This window comes from Ambystoma mexicanum, chromosome 4q, assembly GCF_040938575.1.
Source record: "Ambystoma mexicanum isolate Mex_15411 chromosome 4q, UKY_AmexF1_1, whole genome shotgun sequence".
NCBI lineage: Eukaryota > Metazoa > Chordata > Amphibia > Caudata > Ambystomatidae > Ambystoma > Ambystoma mexicanum.
Window position 1 is genome coordinate 1292932697 of NC_090928.1, and position 23457 is coordinate 1292956153.

Consider the following 23457-nt stretch of genomic DNA (forward strand, 5'->3'; position numbering starts at 1 on the left):
GGCAGTCCCTTAATGGTGATTTTCAGTGGATTGCATTTTACAAAATGACCATCACTGTGCCTCCTTTTTCTGCGATGACAAATTTCCGCTGGTGCTAATTTCGCCTGCTGTATTTCTGGTACATGGCTGGGCAGTAACAGTAATTCAAAGGGATTGTGTCCTCCGACGTATTCCTGATCTTGATAGATTACTTCCAGTTTGCTGGTCTCGGAAACAATTTTCAGTAGAGGGCGCTGCGCATTGGTGTCCCTCGACAGCTTCCGTATCGGCGCCGACATCATCGTGCATATAAATAGACTCGCGCAGCGTCTGTTGCTCAGTTCCGTTTTTCCGCACTTCGTGGGCCTCGGAATTGTGTTGCTCAGTTCTTTATTCAAGTATTTCTTACTATTCCTCGAAGATATCTTCTTCATTCGATGGCTTCCTCTTCCGAACCGTCGACCCCACGGTCTGGCTACAAAAAGTGTCGAGATTGTGGGAAGAAAATGTCGTTGACGGATCCTCACAGGATCTGTTTGTGGTGCCTGGGATCGGAGCATCATTGTTATGAATGCGAGGACTGTATGTCCATGACGGCGAAAGCCTTGAAGGAGCCTCAGGGGTAGCTAGAAAGAGGTAAGAGGTTAAAATTTCAACTTCTTCAAAAGTTTCCTCGGCAGAGTCTAGACATTCGTCTCCTCGCCGTTACAGGAAACACTCCCGTTCAAGGTCTCGAAGCGGTTCCCATCAGTCTTCGAGATCTAAACACTCGAAAAAGAGACGTCGTAGATCTCTCTCTTCTTTGTCTTCTTCCACTTCCCCGGAAAGGGTCACCTGCCCCACGAAACACAGCTGTCCAGCTAAGTGGGAGGAATTCCGTTAAAAAATGCTTAGCGTCTTCGAGAAAGCAGCCTCGACCCCCTCGGAGACGGCTAAAGGTGATATCCTGGGTGAAAGACCTGAAAAATCGAAACGCTGCAAGTCGTTGCACCCGGCGAAAGAAACTGCCCGAGAGCGTCATGAACCCTCTAGCAAAGGCAGTAAAACTGCGTCATCGACGCCGTCGTCGAAGGTTCCTTCGACTCACAAATCTGCGTCATCGACGCCTTTATCGAAGGGCTTGTCGACACACAAATCGGTTGAATCGACGCCGCTATCGACACCGATAAAGGACAGACCTACGGCTGTAACTACATCTCAGTCGGTAGACGTACCGAGTGCTTCGACCATGACCTCGATGATGTCGTTGATAACCTCGACGACTCCGAGTAGGATTCCGATCCTCTCGAGTTCTTCGAGGCCTCTTCATACTTTTTCGATGCCTTTTTCGGTTTCATCGAAGCCTTTGACTTCCGCGTTGACAACTTCGACGTTTTCTCAACCGGTGACCTGTTGACTACAAGCTTGGCCCATTCTGCTCTAGAAATGGGTTTTAAACCATACCCAAGGTCAGATTATTTCAGAGCTTTGTCCTCTATATATGAGGAGGGGGAGGATTCTGACCATGAAAGACCCTTTGGGTTACAGAGGACCACTACACCTATACCAGAGGAGTTTATCTCTGAAGAGAACCGATTGAAAGACCTTCAGCACTCTTTGCATGAGGCAAGTGGTATAGATACTTCTCCTGAAGCAGAATTCGCTAAACTAGACCCAGGGGAACATGCTGAGACCCCTTATAGGGTCTTAATGGCCAGAATAATAGAGTTCATAGGGTGGTCTATACCTTCACCTTCTTTTCAACAGGATGATCTTACGGACATTTTACTTAAAGGCCCACAGGAAGATCCTGTGGTTCCTTTTCATGCTGCATTCCAGAGAAAAATATCTGTCAACTGGGAAACTCCTGAGGTTATCCCGGCAGTTAACAAAAAACTATCTGCCAAATATAGGACATCTGCTTCTGACCCTGAATATTTGAGCAAACATCCAACTCCAGAGAGTTTGGTTGTACAAGCAGCAACTTCATCGAACAGTAGATCTGCATACCCTACTATTCCACAAGACAGGGATGATAAAAGGTTTGACACTATGTCAAAAAAGGTCTTCTCGGCATGTAGCATGGCGCTTAAATCCATTAATGCTACTTGCATGCTCGCAAGATTCAGCCATACACTTTGGGAGTGTGCTTCATCTGCGGCTGACTGTCTCCCGGAAGGAGAGGAAAGGGAAGCATTTCTGAACATCATTAAAGATGGTAAAGACGCAATGTGTGAGTCCCTTCAAACTGGCATTGATTCTGCTGACAGTATCAGCAGGGCCATGGCGTCAAGTACTACAATCCGCAGATTTGCGTGGTTGCAAAAGTCTGGTTTTGCTCCAGATGTACAGGCCAGACTTTTGAATATGCTCTTTGACGGCACTTCTTTGTTTGATAAGAAGGCTGATGACAGCCTAGAGAAGTTACAAACATCCAAGGCAGCAGCGAAATCTCTTAGAGCTGCAATCCGTCAAACTCTGTATCGCCCATCAGGAACCTCTTGGAGGGGTAGGTCCTTCTGTTTTTATTCCGCATTCGGAAAAGGCGGAGGAAGGCGAAAAGGAGCCAAAAACAATTCACCCGCGGTGGACGGGTTAAAAGTACAAAAGCCGCAGCAGGTGCCTCCTTGCCCTCGGCATCTGCGTCAGCCACCTCTAAACCACTCTGAGGTCTCTCCTCACAAGACACCAGTAGGGGGCAGGTTAACTCAACATCTGACGGAATGGCAGGCTATTACGGCAGATGCTTAGGCATTGGAGACAGTTGCCCAAGGTTACTGCCTGCCCTTTCTACGCACCCCTCAGAGTCATCCACCAGGGAACAACTCTTTGAAGTTTCCAGACCTGCTCCTTTCGCAGGAGATTCTAGACCTGCTAGAGAAAGGTGCCATAGAACCGGTACCTGTAGCGGAGATAAACAAGGGTTGGTATTCCCCCTACTTTCTAGTACCGAAGAAGGACGGAGGACTGAGACCCATCTTGGACTTAAGAGAATTGAACAAATTCCCCAGGAAGGACAAGTTCTAGATGGTAACTCTCTCTCAGATCCTTCAGGCCCTCCAGCATCAGGTCTGGCCGGTATCTCTAGACCTTCAGGATGCTTATTTCCACGTGCCAATCCATCTCAGGCACAGGAAATAGCTGAGGTTCGCAATTGGCAACTCTCACTATCAATTTCGAGTTCTGCCATTTGGGGTGACCTCCGCCCCGAGGGTCTTCACCAAGCTAATGTCGGTAGTGGCTGCAAGTCTAAGAAGGGAAGGGATCCATGTCTACCCCTACCTAGACAATTGGTTGATCAGAGCAGTGTCTTCGGAACAAGCTCAGATCCAACTAGATTATGTCTGCCACTTTCTTCACAAACTGGGCTTCTCCCTCAATTTAAAGAAGTCACAGATGATACCATCACAAAGACTCCAGTTCATTGGAGCGGTCCTGGACACTTCCCTGGGGAAAGCCTCGCCACCAGAGGTGAGGGCTCAAGATATTCTGCAGATGGTCACCAAGTTTCAAAATGCCCAACGTCTCCCAGCCTTCCACTTTTTGAGGTTACTAGGCCTCATGGCATCCTGCATCTTCCTTATGCCAGAGCCTTGCCTGAAAAGGAGATCCCTCCAGTGGGCACTAAGAACTCAGTGGTCACAGTTCTCAGGAAGAATGACAGATCTCCTTCAGGTCCCGGACAAAGTGGCTCGAGACCTTCAATGGTGGGCCTGTCGGGAGAACATTTTGAAAGGAGAACTGTTTTGGCAACCATGGCCGGAGATAACAGTAGTCACGGATGCCTCACTCACGGGGTGGGGAGCACATGCCAACGACTTGACCATCAGCGGTCGTTGGTCTCCATCGGAGTCCAGACTACATGTCAACCTGTTGGAGCTGAGAGCTATCAGATTAGAACTGAAGGCTTTTCTGCCCTCTGTACAAGGGAAAAATATCCTAATAATGACGGACAACACAGTGGCCATGCACTACCTCAACAAAAGAGGAGACGTAGGATCACTGCCACTGTGCAGAGAGGCGATGCAGCTCTGGTTTTGGGCAATTTAAGAAGGAATCTCTCTATCGGCAGTTCACTTAGCCGGAGAGAAGAACTTGACAGCGGACGCTCTGAGCAGGCAAAGCACAATCTCCCACGAGTGGGAGATAGCTCAGGAAGTCCTTCAAGAGATCTTCACCCTTTGGGGAACCCCTCAAGTGGATCTGTTCGCCACCAGTATCAACAGGCAGTGCAATCAGTTTTGGTTAAGGGAATGTCCCCCGAGAGGAGCCCTAGGGGAGGCGTTTGTAGTGGACTGGGAGTTTCCACTTCTGTACGCATTTCCTCTGGTCCCTGTCATTCCTCAGATGATCAGGAGGTTGAGAAGATTCTGAAAGACTATGATCCTAATTGCCCCAGACTGGGCCAGGAGAACGTGGTACCCGGATCTTCTGGACATGTCCATCTGCCCTCCGATTCGTCTTCCACACAGTGAGGATCTTCTCTCGCAGAAGGGAGGTCAGGTTCTCCATCCAGACATCAGAACCCTCAACCTTCACGCTTGGTTTCTGAAAGGTTGAGATACAAGGATTGGGACCTCCCAGATTACGTCATGGAGGTGTTGCTTTCGGCTAGAAGGCCAGCAACAAAGACTTTATACCGCTGCCATTTCATGCGGTACACCAATGGTGTTATCTTTTTTGCTCTATTTGGCGAATTTAGGTCTTCAAGTTGGTACGATCAAGGGCTACCTCACAGTGCTGTCGATCTTCAAGCGCACTGCGGAGGAGCCATCATATTTCAAATTACCACTAGTAATTCCATTTCTGAAGGGGTTAACTAATGTCTATTCCCCAAAGCCGTTTCAAGTTCCCTTATGAGACTTAAATCTAGTCTTAAATTTCCTGATGGGTACTCCCTTTGAACCTCTCCATTCTTGTTCATTAAGATTTCTCAACCCTTAAAACGGTCTTACTAGTGGCTTTGACATCTGCCAGAAGAGTGAGCGAATTACAAGCTCTATCTTGCAAACCTCCTAATACAATTTTTCGCAAAGACAAAGTTGTCCTACAAGTGAAGCCTAATTTCCTCCTAAAGGTAGTCTCTGAATTCCACATCGTTCAGAAGATAACCTTACCCTCATTCTATCCTCCTCCCCATCCAGGGAAAGAGGAAGAGAGGCTACATAGGCTGGATCCAAGGCGAGCCTTGAGTTTTTATATTAGCAGACTTGCCAGGATAAGGCAAGCAGACCAACAGTTTATAGGTTATACAGGACACAAATTGGGATTGCCAATCACAAAACAGACCATTTCAAGATGGATTATTTTAGCCATTATAGAATGCTACAAACTGGCAGGGAAAGAGCCCCCTCAACACCTTAGGGCTCATTCAACCAGGGGTATCGCAGCCTCTTCAGCCCTCCAAAGAGGGGTACCGATTCAAGACATATGTGCGGCTGCCACATGGTCGTCCGCACATACCTTTACAAAATTCTATAATCTGGATTCCTCCTCTAGCCAGGAGACAAGATTTGGCAAAGCTGTGTACACTCTGTTCATTCGTAAAGGGAAATATTACAATTTTACTCCCACCTCCGTTTACACACCACTGCTATGGGAGTCTATCAAGATAAGGAATACGTCGCAGGACATAATCCCTTCGAAGAACAAGTTACTTCTTACCTTGTAACGTCCTTTCAAGGGGATGTTCCTCTGACGTATTCCTTATCGCCCCTCCCATCCATCCCCTCAGTAAAACTTCCCTTGTGGTTGCAGCTTACGCTCCTTCAAGGTCAATAACCAATTCATGCACAGCTACTCTTAAGCTTCAAAACGGAACTAAGCAACGGACGCTGCGCGAGTCTATTTATACGCACCATGACGTCAGCGCCGATACGGAGGCTGTCGAGGGACACCAACTCGAGGGATGTCGACGCGCAACGCCCTCTACTGAAAAAAGTTTCTGAGGCCAGCAAGCTGGAAGTAATCTATCAAGATAAGGAATACATTGGAGGAGCATCCCCTCGAAAGAACGCTACAAGGTAAGAAGTAACTCGTTCTTCTGCTGATTATTGGCGGATCCCCTCATTTTCGGCGGAATTACCTTTACCATCAGTGGTGTATGCCCACACCCGCCAGGTTGGAATACGACATTAATCCTGCTGTTCCACACAGCGGTAATGCTAATTCCGCTGCAGCTGGGTTACTGTCGATTTTGGCCCAGACTCGTAAATCTTTTACTGCCAAAAAAGTGGCTGTAACAGAATTACCACAATAATTTACTGCAATACAGAATTCAGATTGCAACTTTTGGTGTAGTATAGGCATACGGCCTTAAAGACTCAACACACCACACTTTGAGAAAAAAAGATTTTTATATTGTAGGAATCATATTTACCAGATAAAATAAAAAGCAGGATCAGGCTGGATAGGTGACAATAAGAAGATCATTGCTCCTGATGATTCACCAGAAGGTGGTGAAACACGTACAGAGGACAGGCACTACAATGATATGAGGATAATCATAAAAAATATTTGAGGCACAATAGAGAGATTTTAATGACTGAATAAAGAACTGTCTCAAACTATAAGAGACAAAAAATAAAATTACTCGAGGATAAGCATAAAAAACATTTGGGGCTCAACAGAGAGATTTCAATGATTGAATGAAGAACTGTCTCAAATTATGAAGACATGAATTCAAGTTTAGGGTAAGCACCAAAACTATCGGAGGCCAGAGGCTATTATGATTGAGATTGAAGTTTTGGAATTGCAGAAGTTGTATTAAATAAATTTAGAATAGTCGGATGTCTTAAGTCTCTAAAAGTGCAAAAAATACTTTGACTGCTAAAATTTAAGATTCAAAATTGAAAAAACCTTTCTTTGTGAAAAATTATTTGTCTGGATTTTTTGGACGTCATCATTGGAAATGAAATATTGTCATTCAGCCACTTTGCCAAAAGAAAACTACACCAATTTGGAAAAAGCACACTTTGAGTATAGCCATGAACAACATGACGTCATACCATAGACAGCGAACATGGACTCCTGTACACACAAAACCACACAAGATAGGCAGACAGTGTCTAAAGGGAGACCAAGTTATAGGCAGTGAGATTGAAAAATGTTATGAGGTCTATTGTTGGGGCACATTGAGGCAGAGCCAGTGGTTGCGTCAAGAAAATGCTTTAAATAGCCTTTCAACATGTGCAGGACTTCACAGTGACGCAGGTTATTACGGCAGAGATACCACCGAACTCATACTGAGGTCTCTAGAGGTTTATTGTTGGACTAATTTGAGTACATATACAAATACAAGCTTATTATAGATCTAATCTGAGTACCTATACAAATAGAAGTTTAACTAAAGGCAATGATTGATTTTACTCTTCATAGATGTGTTGCAGGTGCCACGAATCGCTCAGTGAATTATAAGTAGCATGTAGAGATAAAAACCCTAAAGAGGACTTTATTGTGTAGGAACACTATCATTCCAGAAACCTTTGCCGAGGGCTACCACCCCCATCACCTTTACAAGATTAGCGCTCCTCTCTGTATATCCCAAAACCAGGGAAAGTGCCAATCTCAGGGATTCAAATCGCTCCTGACAGATTGCAAACCCCACATATTATTGTCCCCTGTACGATATGAATCCACCTGCACCTTCTAGGGTGCTGGCCGGCACATTAGAGAACATGACCAAGCCCTTAAAGGACTTGAAAACTGATAATGGCTTATTTAGACAAGAGTTGGTCTCTTCCAGACGGGAGGAGGCTGCTCTTAACTCATATCTAAAAATAGCTGTAAAGGCCTGATCCATATGTGCGGCTATCCCACCGCTTCCAAAATCTGCACCCTAAATAATCATTATGTTTGCAGCACAGAACTGTAAGCCTAGTTTAAAATGACATTCTAATAGTTGTATGTTAACGGTTGAAATGCAAGCTCCTGAATGGCTGGTCTGTAGATATGATAAATTGAGATAAACTAAACTGTGATATCCCTTTCCAGGCTCTTCTTTATTTCTCCATCTCTTCTCCTGCAGGTTGCTGGGCTGCTCTCTCACTGCTGCATGCTGTGCAGATCTCGCCTCCGTTCTTAGAGTAAACACAACTCTCAGAGATCTCGACCTGGGCGCAAATTCCCTGGGGGATTCTGGAGTGAAGACGCTGTGCGAAGGGCTGAAGCATCCAGGGTGCAACATGCAGTCGCTGGGGTAAGGAACCACTCACATCGTCTATATCACATCTCATAGCTGCTAAACTGAGGGATCTATGTGGTCACTGATTCGCGGAAAATGTAGACTAAAAAAATGCCGACTGAAATAACGCTGACGCAGTGATCGCATAGTAGAAACAATGGGGCATGCAGTCAATGTTAAAACGTTTTTTTTTACTAATGATTGACACTATATTGTCCGAATATATTTGTCTATTTGTCTGCTTAAACGCTATCGTTTACTGTGCGTATTACGGGCGAACAAAGATGCTTAGTAGCTGGTAGAAAGCTGCTGCCTGAATAATCCTTGTTCGTCTGGTATGCAGTAATAAAATCCCGGCAAAAATGTCGCCTATACAAATAATCGTGGCAAAAATGCTGTGGTTTAAAGGTGTACCCCATTATACCATTTAAGGGGAGCAGGGGCTGCAGGGGTGTCCCCTGCATCCTTTACATGGATTGCGACGGCAAAACAACAGCCTTTTTGCTGCGATTTTAACACATGGAAGCGTTCGTCTGACACGCTACGCAACGCTTCAGTTGACACATATTTCATTTTTAGTTTAATGCACCCGCACACATTAAAAAATACAATTGACCCTAAAGGAACAGACCACACGAATAATACATTGGGGAAAAAAACAAAACATAAGAATGTGAACGTAAATAACTGTCTGTAAAAGTACATTTATGCCTTTCAGTGTTCCGAAAACGTGTTGCCGCATCACACAAAGATTGAAAGTGAAAGACTTCCATGCAGTGCAGACACCAGGAGGCAGTCAAGAAACGGGAAGGGGCATTTGAAAACCTCCCCTTGTCTCTATCAATGCACGGAAATGTCAGTGCACCGCGGCTTCACCTTTCGATGTCTGTCTGGCACTCGTTTATTCATTTAGTGGAAAGCTTCATCTTTCAATTTCTGTGCGGTACAGAACGGTTTCACTTTCAATCCCTGTGCGGCGCAGCATCATGTTTGTCCAATTACTGCAATGAATGAAGGCCCAGGCCCTCTCACGTTTGTCCAATTTCTGCGATGAATGAAGACCCAGGCCCTCTCCTGTTTGTCCAATTTCTGCGATGAATGAAGACCCAGGCCCTCTCATGTTTGTCCAATTTCTGCGATGAATGAAGACCCAGGCCCTCTCATGTTTGTCCAATTTCTGCGATGAATGAAGACCCAGGCCCTCTCATGTTTGTCCAATTACTGCGATGAATGAAGGCCCAGGCCCTCTCATGTTTGTCCAATTACTGCGATGAATGAAGACCCAGGCCCTCTCATGTTTGTCCAATTACTGCGATGAATGAAGACCCAGGCCCTCTCATGTTTGTCCAATTACTGCGATGAATGAAGACCCAGGCCCTCTCATGTTTGTCCAATTACTGCGATGAATGAAGGCCCAGGCCCTCTCATGTTTGTCCAATTACTGCGATGAATGAAGACCCAGGCCCTCTCACGTTTGTCCAATTTCTGCGATGAATGAAGACCCAGGCCCTCTCACGTTTGTCCAATTACTGCGATGAATGAAGGCCGAGGCCCTCTCACGTTTGTCCAATTACTGCGATGAATGAAGACCCAGGCCCTCTCACGTTTGTCCAATTACTGCGATGAATGAAGACCCAGGCTCTCTCATGTTTGTCCAATTACTGCGATGAATGAAGACCCAGGCCCTCTCATGTTTGTCCAATTACTGCGATGAATGAAGACCCAGGCCCTCTCATGTTTGTCCAATTACTGCGATGAATGAAGACCCAGGCCCTCTCATGTTTGTCCAATTACTGCGATGAATGAAGACCCAGGCCCTCTCATGTTTGTCCAATTACTGCGATGAATGAAGACCCAGGCCCTCTCATGTTTGTCCAATTACTGCGATGAATGAAGACCCAGGCCCTCTCATGTTTGTCCAATTACTGCAATGAATGAAGACCCAGGCCCTCTCATGTTTGTCCAATTACTGCGATGAATGAAGACCCAGGCCCTCTCATGTTTGTCCAATTACTGCGATGAATGAAGACCCAGGCCCTCTCAGGCCCAGGCCCTCTCATGTTTGTCCAATTACTGCGATGGTCGACATTTTTGTATGGCACGAATGTGCAGTAATGGATATGTCGGAATGATGTTGTCGACATTTTTGTATGATTCCGAACGGAGCCTAGCAGCATACACATTTTAGCTGGTGAAGCAAATATGTGTTTTATCACCCATTCCTTGGTCATGCTATACAGGTCCCAGTCCTTGGCGTGATATGTCATGGTATTGTATCGGCACGTTTATTATTAAATAAGACATTTTAAAACAACCACATAAATAGCTTAGAATCAGGTATATAAATCGTATTGGCCCTACCTCTTATTGTGCTCTAATGTTATTATTAATTTAATGACTACATACATACCTTTACACACACATATCTGATATGATATTCAATAACATTATTTTAATTGGTGTGAAAACGATCTCAGTTACGTTACATCCTGTGCTAAGTTCAATTAACACAACCAATGCAGCTTTATAGAACACCCAGGAGCAGCTGGCTCAACCAAAGCCAGCCAGTTTTCTTGAAAAGTTGTATCTTGAATGTTCTTCCAAATGTCCTAGGGAGGCTCAGCTTGCTGGGTAGGGACTTCCAAAGAGAGGAGGCCCATTGTGCTGAGAAGGCCTTGGTTCCATTCCAATCACCAGCTGAGGAAGACAGAGAAAGTGGCTTAATCCTGCCTCTGCTGCTTAGCGGCTCACAGAGGGGACAGTTTCACTCATTGGTATCAGAAACATCTACAAGGACGCACAGAATGTATGTATTTGCTGAAATCAGAAACATATACTTCCATATCCAAGACATTGGTCCTCATTACGAGTCCGCCGGTCCGGACTTAACATTGCCGGTATAACCATACCGGCACCATTTACCGGATAAGAGAATTCTAACCATCTCAACTGGAAATACCACCACCAGAAACCGCCACCGCGGACTCAACGCATCCGAAAACTGGGTCGGCACAGAAACCCTGGGTTAACGGCAATACGTAATACCGCGCGCATTACAACTAGCATGGACACGGAAACAATGCCATAAAAATGGCAGTAAATCCGTGTGGTAATGCAGCCACCGCAGACATAACGTTAAACAGTGCCTAGTGAGCTGAATCAGTCCACAGGTGCACCAAATGAGCCGAGCTGGACCCAGCAGGCCACTGGGAGCCTACAAAAGGGCCACACCCACACCAGCTCCAAACACAACAATGCAGACAGCTGCAGTAGCAGCATTGGGACGGGGGCTATTGAACATACAGGCAGAACTGCACATGGTGTTAGTAATGGTGCAGAGGAGGAGGAGGAGGAGGAGGCGGAGGCGGAGGAGGCGCAGACGGCAATTGCAAACCCTGCACCCATGCCTAACCCAATTGTGCAGGTGGCAGGACCCCGCAGGCAGCCTGCAATACCCTGCATCAGGGCCTCACCCTGGAACCTCACTCCAAGACAGATCCACACATTATACCGGCTGGACCGTCCAACAATCATCTACATCACCACCATGATCGAGGACATCAGCAGCCGCATTGGCATTCCAACCGCAATCCCCCCCCCCTCCTGAAGGTTGTGTCGGTACTGCATTTTCTTGGCACTGAAACGTATCAGCACACAGTGGGTGAGCTGCATGGGCTCTCTCAACCCTGTTTTTCAAGAATACTGGACGAGGTACTGGATGCCCTGCTGTGCCATGTGTCAGAACACATCACCCTACACTTGCCCAGGTCATTGCCACCAAGTTGGCCTTCCATGCCATCGCCGCCATGCCAAATGGCATTGGTGCAGTAGACTGCACCCACATAGAGCTCACAGTACCATGTGCAATGGAGATGGTGTACCGCAATAGGAAACTGTACCACTCAATGAATGTCCAGATGGTATGTGACACTGCCCAAGTGATAACACATTGCTGCGCACGTTTCCCGGGGTCAACACATGACATAATTGTCCTGCGGAATTCAACATTGCCACGGTACATGGAACGCTATGCTGGACAAAGAACATGGCTATTGGGTGAGTACAACTGCCAATGCACGGGCCATGTGAAAGGGGGGGTGCCCAGGGCAATGAGGTGTGTGAGTGGCCTGCCAAAACGGCAAATGCATCACCCCCTGCCCCATGTAATGGACAGTCACCTCGACCCAGAAGTCACAAAGCTAGACATGACACGTGGCCACAGTGCGACAATACACACCTTGCCAAAGGGGATGCAGAACCAAGACTAGTACAAGCTCATACAACTTGAGCCACTTGATTAAGCCACCCACACTATGCACCACTGCCCCCCAATGCACATGATGTGTACACATGACACATACTGCATGTACCACTCCATCACACTCCATTGAGTGACTCCTCTGTGTGTGCACATCACAGCACAATGGCATACTCATGAAGTGGCTGCGAGGATAAAGTTCAAAACCCTCTGCATTGTCCACAAGGCCTTCTGGGGCCTGGGTCCTAAATACCTTCAACTCTCTCTTCCCAAATATCTTCCTCCCCGAGCCCTTCGCTCATCCGCCTCCAACTCCCTCATGGTCAGCCGCTTCTCGAAGCAACGAGCTGGGGGTAGATCTCTCTCCGCGGCAGGGGCCTCCCTCTGGAACAGCCTTCCTGCCTCCCTGAAACTTGAGGAGAACCACCTCCGGTTCCGGAAGCACCTCAAAACCTTCCTCTTTGCTTCTGCTTTGTCTCTCCCTCTCCCCTGCTGAACAGCTAATTAATTCTTCACTAAACTGCACTGATCCTGCAACTGGACCACTCTAAACTGCCTTCGGTCCTGGTCCCAGTCACTGATCCCCTGGAACCCCTCTGCACTACGGGACTGTCTCTGTATCCCTACAGCCCCCCCCTTCCCCAGCACTTGTTCTGCACTTACCTTGCACTTGCCACTAGCTGGCCCTTTTTTATTTATTACTTTACGCCACTTACCTTTACTGCACTTCCCCCCCTCCCCTTCCCCTTGCACTTTTTCCCCCCTCCCCCACCCCTGCACTTGCGCGATCTGAATGACACCTGGCCTAGTAGGATCGTTTGTTTTGTCTCCCCTTGTTCCTCCCCTCCCTGCCTCGTCGCGCCTTGAAACACCTGTGTATAGGCGCGTTACAAATACCATATCATATCATATCATATCATACTCGCCACCCACAACTGTGCGCAAGGGCAACCCCATATGCACTGAAAGTTGTTGGGAATGTCCACGAGCCAATGTCGACATCAATGAACCAAGATTGTGAATCACCCAGTGGTCAGACCACTGCCTGGCCCATTATGATTATTGACCAATGACACATGCATGCACTGCATCTGATGAAGACATGTATACTACTAACAGTGACATGTCCCCTCCATTTACATCCCGTGTAGATGATGCAGGATATGCACTCACGCCGTGGCTGATGACGCCCGTACGGAGGCCAAGGAACAGGCATGAGGAGACGTACAACAGGGCACACGTCCGCACACGTGGCATGATCGAGAGGACATTTGGCCTACTGAAGGCCAAGTTCCGCTGCTTGAGCAGATCTGGCGGATCACTGCTGTACAACCCAGTGAAGACGGGCAAAATAGTGCTTGTGTGTGCCATGCTGCACAATCTGTGCATGCGCAGGAACATTCCACTGCCCCCAGACACAGAGGATGATGATGGAGTTGATGATGAAGATGGGGATGGGATGGCTGCACCCCCTCGCGGACGGGGCACAAGATGGACAACATGCACAGGATACACTCATTCGCATTTACTTTTGAGAGGCAGCACATGAACAGCATTGCATGTAAATGAAGATGCAGGTAAATAAATGGATTGATTGCAAATGAAATAACGGATGTCCACTCCTGAAAATGTTTTCAAGGGTGATTTATTCAAAACAAAGCAGGATAGAAGGCGTATTGATGGGATAGCTGTACACCCGTGCCCACCCATCACCCAAACGTACCCATCCCCAACCAGGCCCCTAAACACTACTCCCATTATGAACCTCCCCCACCACCCAAACGTACCCACCCCCAACTAGGCCCCTAAACACTACACCCATTATGGACCTCCCCCACCACCCAAACGTACCCACCCCCAACCAGGCCCCTAAACACTACACCCATTATGGAGCTCCCCCACCACCCAAACATACCCCATACACCCATTGTGTCCCTGAATGTTTCCTGCACAGTCAAACACACATGGCATTATTTGCGTGTGCGCTTGTGCGCCCTTGCCCGAGGGCTCTGTCAGACGACTTGAGCGCCTCCATGGGCTGGCAGTGGTTGAGCTAGATGGGGTGGTGCTGGTGGACGGCTCTGTTGGTGTCACTGTTGGCACACGTCCTCGATACGCCTGCTGGGCAAGCAACATAGACTCGGTTTGGGTCACTCCTGCCCTGTGTGGGGGGGTTTATGGTGGGTCCTTTGGGTCACTCCTGCCCTGACTGGAGGGGGGGGGGGTTATGAGTGGGTCCTTTGGGTCACTCCTGGGCTCAAAACACATTGATGGCTTTGTAATCTCTGCACTTACCGGCATCTACAGGTGGGCTCACTCCTGCCTCTGCATCGCCAATGCCATGTATTCCCTCAAGGTGGAGCACACTGCTGCAGCGCTCCTCCCATAACTGCAGTTTTTGTGGTAATGCAGGCCCTCCACCTGTGCCACTGCTCTGCTGGCGGTGTGCATCAATGAGGTTGCGCACTCTGAGCCTGAGATCATCCCACCTCTTGTGGCAGTCCTTCACGCTGCGTGTTGTGTGTCAAATCACCCAAGTATCTTATGTAAAAGGATACAGGTAGAACTATAAAGGATACACTTGGAAGGGCTCTTCCGGATCCTGTTACACTTCGGACTTCCCCGCCGGCATCCTTGCAGAATACAACTTTTTATTTTTTTATTTTTTTATTGTTGTATTATTAGTTTGCATAAAACCTTATACAACATATAACACAAATGAAAAACACATTTATACCTTTCATACAACCAATACATAAGCATATAAGAATGCACTGATATATAAGATGGTTATCATACCATACAAGAAAAGAAACAGAGAAAGAAATTTCATCTAAAACATCTAGGACATCAGCATTGTACAAAATTCTTAAAAGATTCCTTCCCAGCCCTAAAATCAAATTACATAGTAGTTATATGCCTTGTTAATATCATTACCCGTTTGTATCCTATAGGTACCTACACAATTAATTCTTTATTTTTGGCTTCCAATTCCTCCGTTATATTTTGAAGCAATAAATTCAAAGCGAGAGTTAGGGAGATATTAGCACCCCACATGCAGCGACTCCAGAACAGATTTTTTGACATTTCTAAATCCTCATCAAATCTATCGGTGAGGTGTAGAGCTCGTTTCGACCCAAAATAGACACATGTTAAGACAAGGTGCTTGAGAGTTTCTAACATGTCAGTTTCTCCACAAAAACGACATGTAAGACTAGGTAAAATATAATTAAGCACCTTTTCTTTATGTATCCAATAATGAATTCTTTCTAGGGTCGGCATCTGGTTAAGTCTAAAACGCATAAATGTGGTTCTCGCCCTATAACAGGGGAATCTAAGTAGATAAAGGGGGATACATTCCCTTGCATGTACACATTTAGCATATTCCTTATAGGCTGCATAGGACTCTATTTCCTTGACTGTATCCACCCAATCCGCCTTGAATAATAGTTTCTTAACTAGGCCGGGTCGTTGCACCAAGTCGTCTAAACAAGAGCCTAAAATATATAGCAGAGAATTCATTCTGTCGCTGAATCCCTTAATTGATTGAACTGACCCAGATTTAATCACCCTATTCAACAACTCATACATGGTATTCATAAGAGGATCATTCATTTTTCTAAAAAAGGAAAGCTGTCTCCACAAATATCTGGCTTTGAGTGAGACAAGACATAGTTTGTGCCGGATAATGGCATTAGGGATTGCCATGGAAAGGCCCATTGCTTCCTTCCATAATTTTCCCTGAACCACATTTAAATAGGAACTCATATCCTTGGTGCAAATATCCAGACCATATAAGAGAACCGGCTCACATTTAGCAAGGTAGAAGCGTCTCATGGGTAGGAGCGAAAATTTACATACTCGAACCCTCAGAAATTTCATTTGAGTCTTTAATTTAGACGCTTTTTCTGCAAGACTCAATTTCCACCTCTTTAGGCTAGAATTGTTAGAAAAATTATAGCCTAAGTATGTTATGGCCTGCACCTGTTCCACCGGATTGTCCCCCATCTTCCAGACATAAGATTTAACAACTCTCTTCTTAGAGCTTACAATCGTTCGAGATTTCGATGCATTGGGGGAAAGATTATTCATCATAGCATATTGATAGAAAATATCCATCCTTCTATGAAAGCCCTTGTGGGGTACGATCGAAGAATGAAATCATCCGCAAAGGCCATCCACTCAATAACCAAACTTCCCATCCTAGCGGGAGCGATGGAAGGACCCCGCCACATATCCTCCACATCGCTGACGTACAGGTTGAAGAGCGTGGGTGCAAGTGAACAGCCCTGCTTAACCCCCACCTCACTCTCCATGGCATCAGAAAGGGAGCCTTCGTAAGATAAGCGCACCCTGACAGAGGTATTTCTATGTAATAGAGCCAAGAGTTGAACAGTCTTACGTGGAAAATTCATTGCTAACATTTTGGTCCACAGTCTATCTCTAATGACCCCGTCAAAAGCGTTAGAGAGGTCCAAGGAAGCCATATAGACTTCACCCATTTTAGTTTGATGGACTGTATCTCTTAAATGAGCCAAAATATTTCCGTTCAGGTCTGTTCCCAAACATTCTCTAAAGCCAACCTGAAATTTACTGAAGCAGGAATTCATTCTAGTAAATTTATTGATGTCCCTTAAAAGTAGAATGCCAAAGACCTTACTAGCTGCATCTAAAAGGGCTATAGGTCTATAATTCTGGGGATTAAGAACGTCCCCTTTTTTAAATATAGGGACAATAATACTCTGAGCCCAGGTTTTAGGAATAGTATGGTATTTGAAGATATCATCAAATATAGGTTTGAGCAAATCAGCCCATATTCCAGGGGATGTCTTTATGACGAAGGGGGAATGCCATCCGGGCCTGGTGCTCTAGAAGGTTTAAGTTTGTTAATGGCCCATTTAATGTCCTCTAAATCCCACCCACAGTCTTCCACCACGGGGGGACCTAAATCCAAGTCCTGTTCCCTTTTACAGGTCAACAGGTAAAGCAAACTTTTGCTTATAGAAGGCACTCCACACTTCTGCTTGGATCGGGCAATCAAGTTTGTCTTTTGCAGGCATGAGCATAGAGTTAATAGTTGCCCAAAATTTAACGTCTCTGCCCTTACAAAGATTATGCATCATCGATTGATGTGCTTCATGATATTGATCCATTCTCAGTGATTTGATCAGATTTTTGTGTTTCAATATAATTTTTTTCTTTCTAAGCTGAAATTCGAAAAAGGGAATGGGCATTTTCTTCAAGGCTTTAATTTCACTATATTTATTACGCTTGGAGGTTTGGATTCTGGAGTCGCCCACCCTCATCCTAGGTTTTATGACCTCCCTATCACTGGTGCTACTAATTTTATAAACACATGACAATATGGTATTGTAGTAGAATCCCCCCAAATCGATATCTTCACCTCGTAATATGAGGCAACCTTCTGGATAGGTTACCCAAAACCAGGTTATTGAATTTCGTAATTATTTTCTTATTCCATACAACCCTTCTCCCATTATTTCCAGCCTTTAGACCACACAGCGTGGGATTAATATAATTACCCACATTGGGAATGGAAAGAGACAAACATAAGGGAATATGATCACCCAATTCCACCTCCATAAGTATCAATTTTCCACAGGCTTGCTTCCAGCTATTTGAAACATAGAAAAAGTCGATTCTAGAATTATTACTTCCTCTTTTCCAAGTAAATTTCGGTAAATTCCAATCCCAGGCATGATCTAAAAGACCCAGGTCCCAATGATCGAGATAATTATCCCACCGTATGCCTCTTTTAATATGTGGTGGGAGCAATCTAGGAATCACCCCCCTTTCATTTAATGTGGAACCCTCAGCACAGGCCGAATTGAAGTCCCCTCCCAAGATAATACGATTACCAAACCCTTTCTCGAACCATCCTCCCAGAATCATATTGAGAGTATCTTCCACTTCATCAATCGCCACTTTTAACGGGTTCCAATAGAGATTCAGCAAGAGGATCGGCTCTACCCTATTCTCTGAAGTGAGAATAATACCCAAAAGCCAATCACTCCTAAAGATCACCTCCCCGTGAAACCCCAAATTACGATCAATGGCAATAATCAGACCACCACTAGGTCTGCCCAAAGGTCCACGCGATGCTAAAGAAGAAAAAGTATAGAAACCTTCTATATATATCAGACAGCGTCATGGTTTCCTGAAAAAAATAAATACGGGGGTGCACATAATTATCCCTTTTATTCAAAAACGTGTTGAGGTGTGCTCCCCCGCATGAATTCCAGGAAATCACATCTATATTAGAGCTGTTAGGAACGCCCACTATCTTGTCTGAATGTCTCCAAGGTTTTAAGTGCTGGCTGTAACCATGACCAATCCTGGCCACTATTTAGAAGGCTAGAAATTAATGCCAACCCTGGACCAAAATTTTCTAGTTTATTATTACCTAATTGTGGGGTTTGTTGGGTTTGGTTGTTATCCGTTTCCTTATATTGAAGAAACTTATCAACCTCTTTGTCATCTACTAAAGTAGTTAGATCATACCCCAAAGAGTTGAGATTCTTTTCTTGAGCACGTACCATATCTGCTACCATCGCTGAATGAAAACAACTTATCATACGATGGTTATTATGATTAGGTAGAGAGATGGCGTCTATATCATCTGTTGTTATTGCTCGTAATAAGGGAATCTTTTTAAACAGGCTTAAAAGGTAAGTTCTATTTAAATAAACCTGCGAGTCTGTTTTATTATTATTGATCCAACCCAGTATCTTCCCTGTACAGATCTTTATAGGGTGCTGGGCCGGAATAGATTGCTTCTTTATGTGATCCGCACTAGATTTGAACACAGCCTTTTCTTGAGGTTCTTGGGTTTTGGAAAAATATGTATCTTGGGGGGTATCTCCCGTATTATTACTAGTAAATTCAGTCCCCTTCTCAGCTAACACCATCAGCCCTTGTGAGGGGGTGATACTGGGACATGCTACTACTGGAATTTCTTGGGAAATAATAGGGTGCCCAATTTGTTGTGTGCCTACAGATGTTCTAGCGTGTTTAGTGCTAATTATTTTACCGAAAGCTGTCATCTTTGTTTGTTTAGTTTGTATGCGCTCGAGGCCAACTTTTAGTATATTATTCTCCTCCGTATTTAGGTCAGTATTAATTTCCCCCCTGGGCAGGGAGTCTTTATTACTAGGCTCCCCCCGAACCTGACCATCTTCTTTATTAGAAGCCTTATGGCTTTCCTATCATCTGGCTCTTCCTGAAGCGGGATATTTCTAATTCCTTTAAGATTTGCATTTCTGCCTTTAATTTTTATGTTAGGCATGTTTTTGCTTTTTTTGGGCATCCTAACCTGCTTTTTTGTCTTTTTTCGTCTACTGACAGGGGATTGGGGCATCTCATTTATATCGTAGTCCGAGCTATTTACTGGAGCTGTTACATCATTATTCATGTTAGAACCTATTTCTAATACCTGGACTGCTAATTTTTCCTCTCTGTATTTTGTCTTTTGTTTACATTTTTGCCCTTTTTTACAAGAATTATGTTGGGAGATTATTGAGCCCTCACTACTAATGTTTAGACATTCCCCCTCTTTTATCATTACTCTCACCTGCATCTGAGCGCTGGACTTTTCCGTGCCCTGTTCCTGAGTAGGCCCTTCTGTTGCCATAATTATGGCATCCAGAAGGACCGAAGGACTATCTGGACAGCACAGTTCCTTTCCATAGTTTTCATTATTGGTTTTATTATCTCCTATTCCCAGGGAGACTCGATCCTCTACCACTATATTTGACGAGGTGGGGCGATCTCCTGTAAGCATAACTTCCAACAGAGTAGTAATCTTAGCATCCATGGTCATTAACCTGGTATCTTGTTCCTCTCTATATTTTTCAAATAGACTCTTTTCTTTAGTAATCTGTTCATTAATGTTCTTAGCCTCCACTATACCCTCTAAGAAAGCCAGACGAGTCACCAATTGGTTAAAAGCCGCTTGTTGCCCTACCATAGAGCAACCAATAGTCTCTTGGGATTCACCTAGGGTTTTCAAAGCCAAATTCAAACTAATGTGTAAATTGGATAGAAGTGGTATCAGGTAATCTCCTCTCTCCTCCCTTCTCAAACCAGGAGACTCCTGTTTATCTTCAGCTACCCCACGATTTTCCAATATGGTTCGCTGAGGGTCGGTAGCTTTATCTACAGTTATGGGTAAGTAATCCCTTTCCTTATCAGTTTGGGTATAGCTGGTCTTACTGTATATAGGTGGTATAAGTGTCTTTATAATCGGTCTAATAGGGGATAGGTTTCTACCCTCTTGTTGTTTCCACATTATAGGAGTATTTCTATTTTGTGAGAGTGTATCAATTGGCGCACCCTCTGATAAGCTCCTCACCCCCTTGCCTTTGGACAAAAATCTACCTACTGGTATCTCTAGATCAACAATTTCTTTCAGCAAATGACCTGTAGCATCTGCCGTAATAAAGAAGGAATCATCCAAATCACTCTCTCCAATGGGCTGGTTAAGATTGTACTTAGAACGAATGGGGGTCTCTTTAGATTGGTCCCTCCCGCCAGCCTGCTTAGAGCTCCCCGATTGAGGAGAATCGAGGGCACATTGCACCTTATCCTTATTATCCTTCCCAAAGATAAATGTTGCCGGTGAAATGTGCCTGAATTGCAAAGTTCCACACGGTTGTTTCCCCTTCCATATCAGAGACTCCAAGCATTGATTATCCCCTGCCTGTAATTTCCCAGTAATAATCCTCTTCTGAAGAGGGGTGGACGCATGATACCGGACTACCCTTTTAGTATCAATTCGACTTTGTTGAAGACATTCCTCATCTGTAAGTTCCTGTTTGGAGTCTGGTATGTCCCTATTAGCCCCCGTATCCTCTATGTCTGGTATGTCCACATTTACCTCAGTCAACGCTACAACATTCAAAATTGCAGGATCTGTGGTAGGATGTCCCTTCGGGCTCCCTTCAGCTCTAGTATTAGAATTTTCATTGATATTCTCAACCAATAAAATCGAGGCAGCCATATTTTCAATGTGGTCAATACTAATGAGCGCCTCACAATGAGTCAGAGAGCCTGATTGGTCCTCTACTATCTTAGTAGCTTGACTCACAGCAGTTTCAAACCCGCTTCTAAGTGCGGGCATATTATAAAAAAGAAAGAAACCAGAAAAGAAATATATTAGAAAATATTAGATTAGAAAAAAGAACACCCTGAGGGGAGATCAACTCGCAACCTCTAAGGTGCAAAGACACCTACATTTCTTTTTTTTTTTTTTAATGGCTGGGAACAGGACTAATATAAAAACCAAGTCATTCTGTACTGTAGTTGTGCCAAAAGGAATGTGTTTGAATTAAGCCCGGAGCAACCTCTGATATAATTCTGATTACGTCAGCTTAAAAGCATAATTATTTAAAATATCCACAATTAAGAAATGGGTTTAAAAAAAACACTCGGTTGCAGGGTTGGGAACGCCCGGCGGCTAGTGGAGCTGCCAGAGTCCGACTCTCCACCCCGTACCCTGGTAGCTTAAGAAGGACGTAGACCAAAATGTTATAGCAGTAGACCAGATTACTCACAGCCGAACAGCCAAACAGCGGCTCCAGCCCTTACTGCCTCCAGGGCTTAACGTCGCAAGGGCGGTTGTGCCGGTAATATGAGGAGGGAGATAATCACGTGATCCGTCACGTGATGGGAATAGGCCCCGCCCCCTCCAGGCAGCGGCCATGCAGCAAGAGCAGCGCTTGCAGTGCTGCGTTCAGGAGGAAATGGCAGTCAAAGGAGCAGACGTGCAAAGTACCAAGCACTCCTTCCGAGTAGTAAAGAACACGCCGCAAGGGCGGTTGTGCCGGCAATATGAGGAGGGAGATAATCACGTGATCCGTCATGTGATGGGAATAGGCCCCGTCCCCTCCAGGAAGCGGCCAGGCAGCAAGAGCAGCGCTCGCAGTGCTGCGTTCAGGAGGAAATGGCAGTCAAAGGAGCAGAGGTGCAAAGTACCAAGCACTCCTTCCGAGTAGTAAAGAACACGCCGCAAGGGCGGTTGTGCCGGCAATATGAGGAGGGAGATAATCACGTGATCCGTCACGTGATGGGAATAGGCCCGCCCCCTCCAGGAAGCGGCCAGGCAGCAAGAGCAGCGCTCGCAGTGCTGCGTTCAGGAGGAAATGGCAGTCAAAGGAGCAGACGTGCAAAGTACCAAGCACTCCTTCCGAGTAGTAAAGAACACAACTTCTTTACAGGCTCCTCTATGGTCCAGGTACAAGCTACCATGGCGTCTGTACAAACGTCGACGCACTCCAGGTCACCTGACACACCTTGTACGTGGAAGACGTACAGCAAGACACGCCCCTCTTACGACTATAAAACCACCATCTTCCAAGGGGCTCGTTGCTGCTAATAAGCGTTACCAGCTACACGCGGTTTCATCCGTTTCCTCTTCGTGTATCCCTGCACGAATCCTTATCTGAACTCCTGGTTTTGACCTTTTGCCTGAAATTTGGATTGCTTCGTCTCCTCCCTTGTTCTTGTTGTGATCGTCTGGTTGTTGGACTCGGAACGCTACTGGATACGGCTCTCTTCTGTGTCTTGCGGTTCTTCCCTGGTTGCCGCTCTGCACATCACTTTTGCTGGTTACCTCCGGATCATCTCAACAACTACTCAACTATACTCGTGTACTCAGGTACAGATCTATTGTCTTCCATGGACATTGTTTTCTGTTGGATTCTGGGACATTGAGTGACTTTCCTGTGAGATTGCTCTTCAGTGCACATGAACGCTTTCCTGAACTGCACCAACCCGACCCTGGTGCGTCCCTCGTGCCGTTCGGGGTTACTTACCTATACTAACTTCCCTGTTTGTTATTTTCTCCTGTCGTTGTCTACAGAATCCTGAACTCCTCTTTCAATCCTGGATTCCTCTTACTCCATTTATCTTTACTCAGGTCAGTTGTTATCAATTCTATAGCTAAAGTGGGAAACGATACTGATTTAGACTTATTCCACTCATTCGTGTTATTCTTTACTCAGATTGTCCCGGGGAAACGCAATTCCACTCCAATATCCAT

General features: G+C 45.5%; 1 protein-coding gene across 5 annotated transcripts in view; it reads left to right on the forward strand.

The window, feature by feature from the left end:
- LOC138468387 (NACHT, LRR and PYD domains-containing protein 3-like) overlaps positions 1–23457 on the forward strand; it is a 1409260-nt gene that overhangs the window by 538238 nt on the left and 847565 nt on the right. For all 5 annotated transcript variants that reach the window (XM_069608927.1, XM_069608925.1, XM_069608926.1 and 2 more), the window contains one exon: positions 7985–8155. In XM_069608927.1, coding sequence (XP_069465028.1) covers positions 7985–8155 — 171 coding nt within the window. The remainder of the gene's footprint in view (positions 1–7984; positions 8156–23457) is intronic.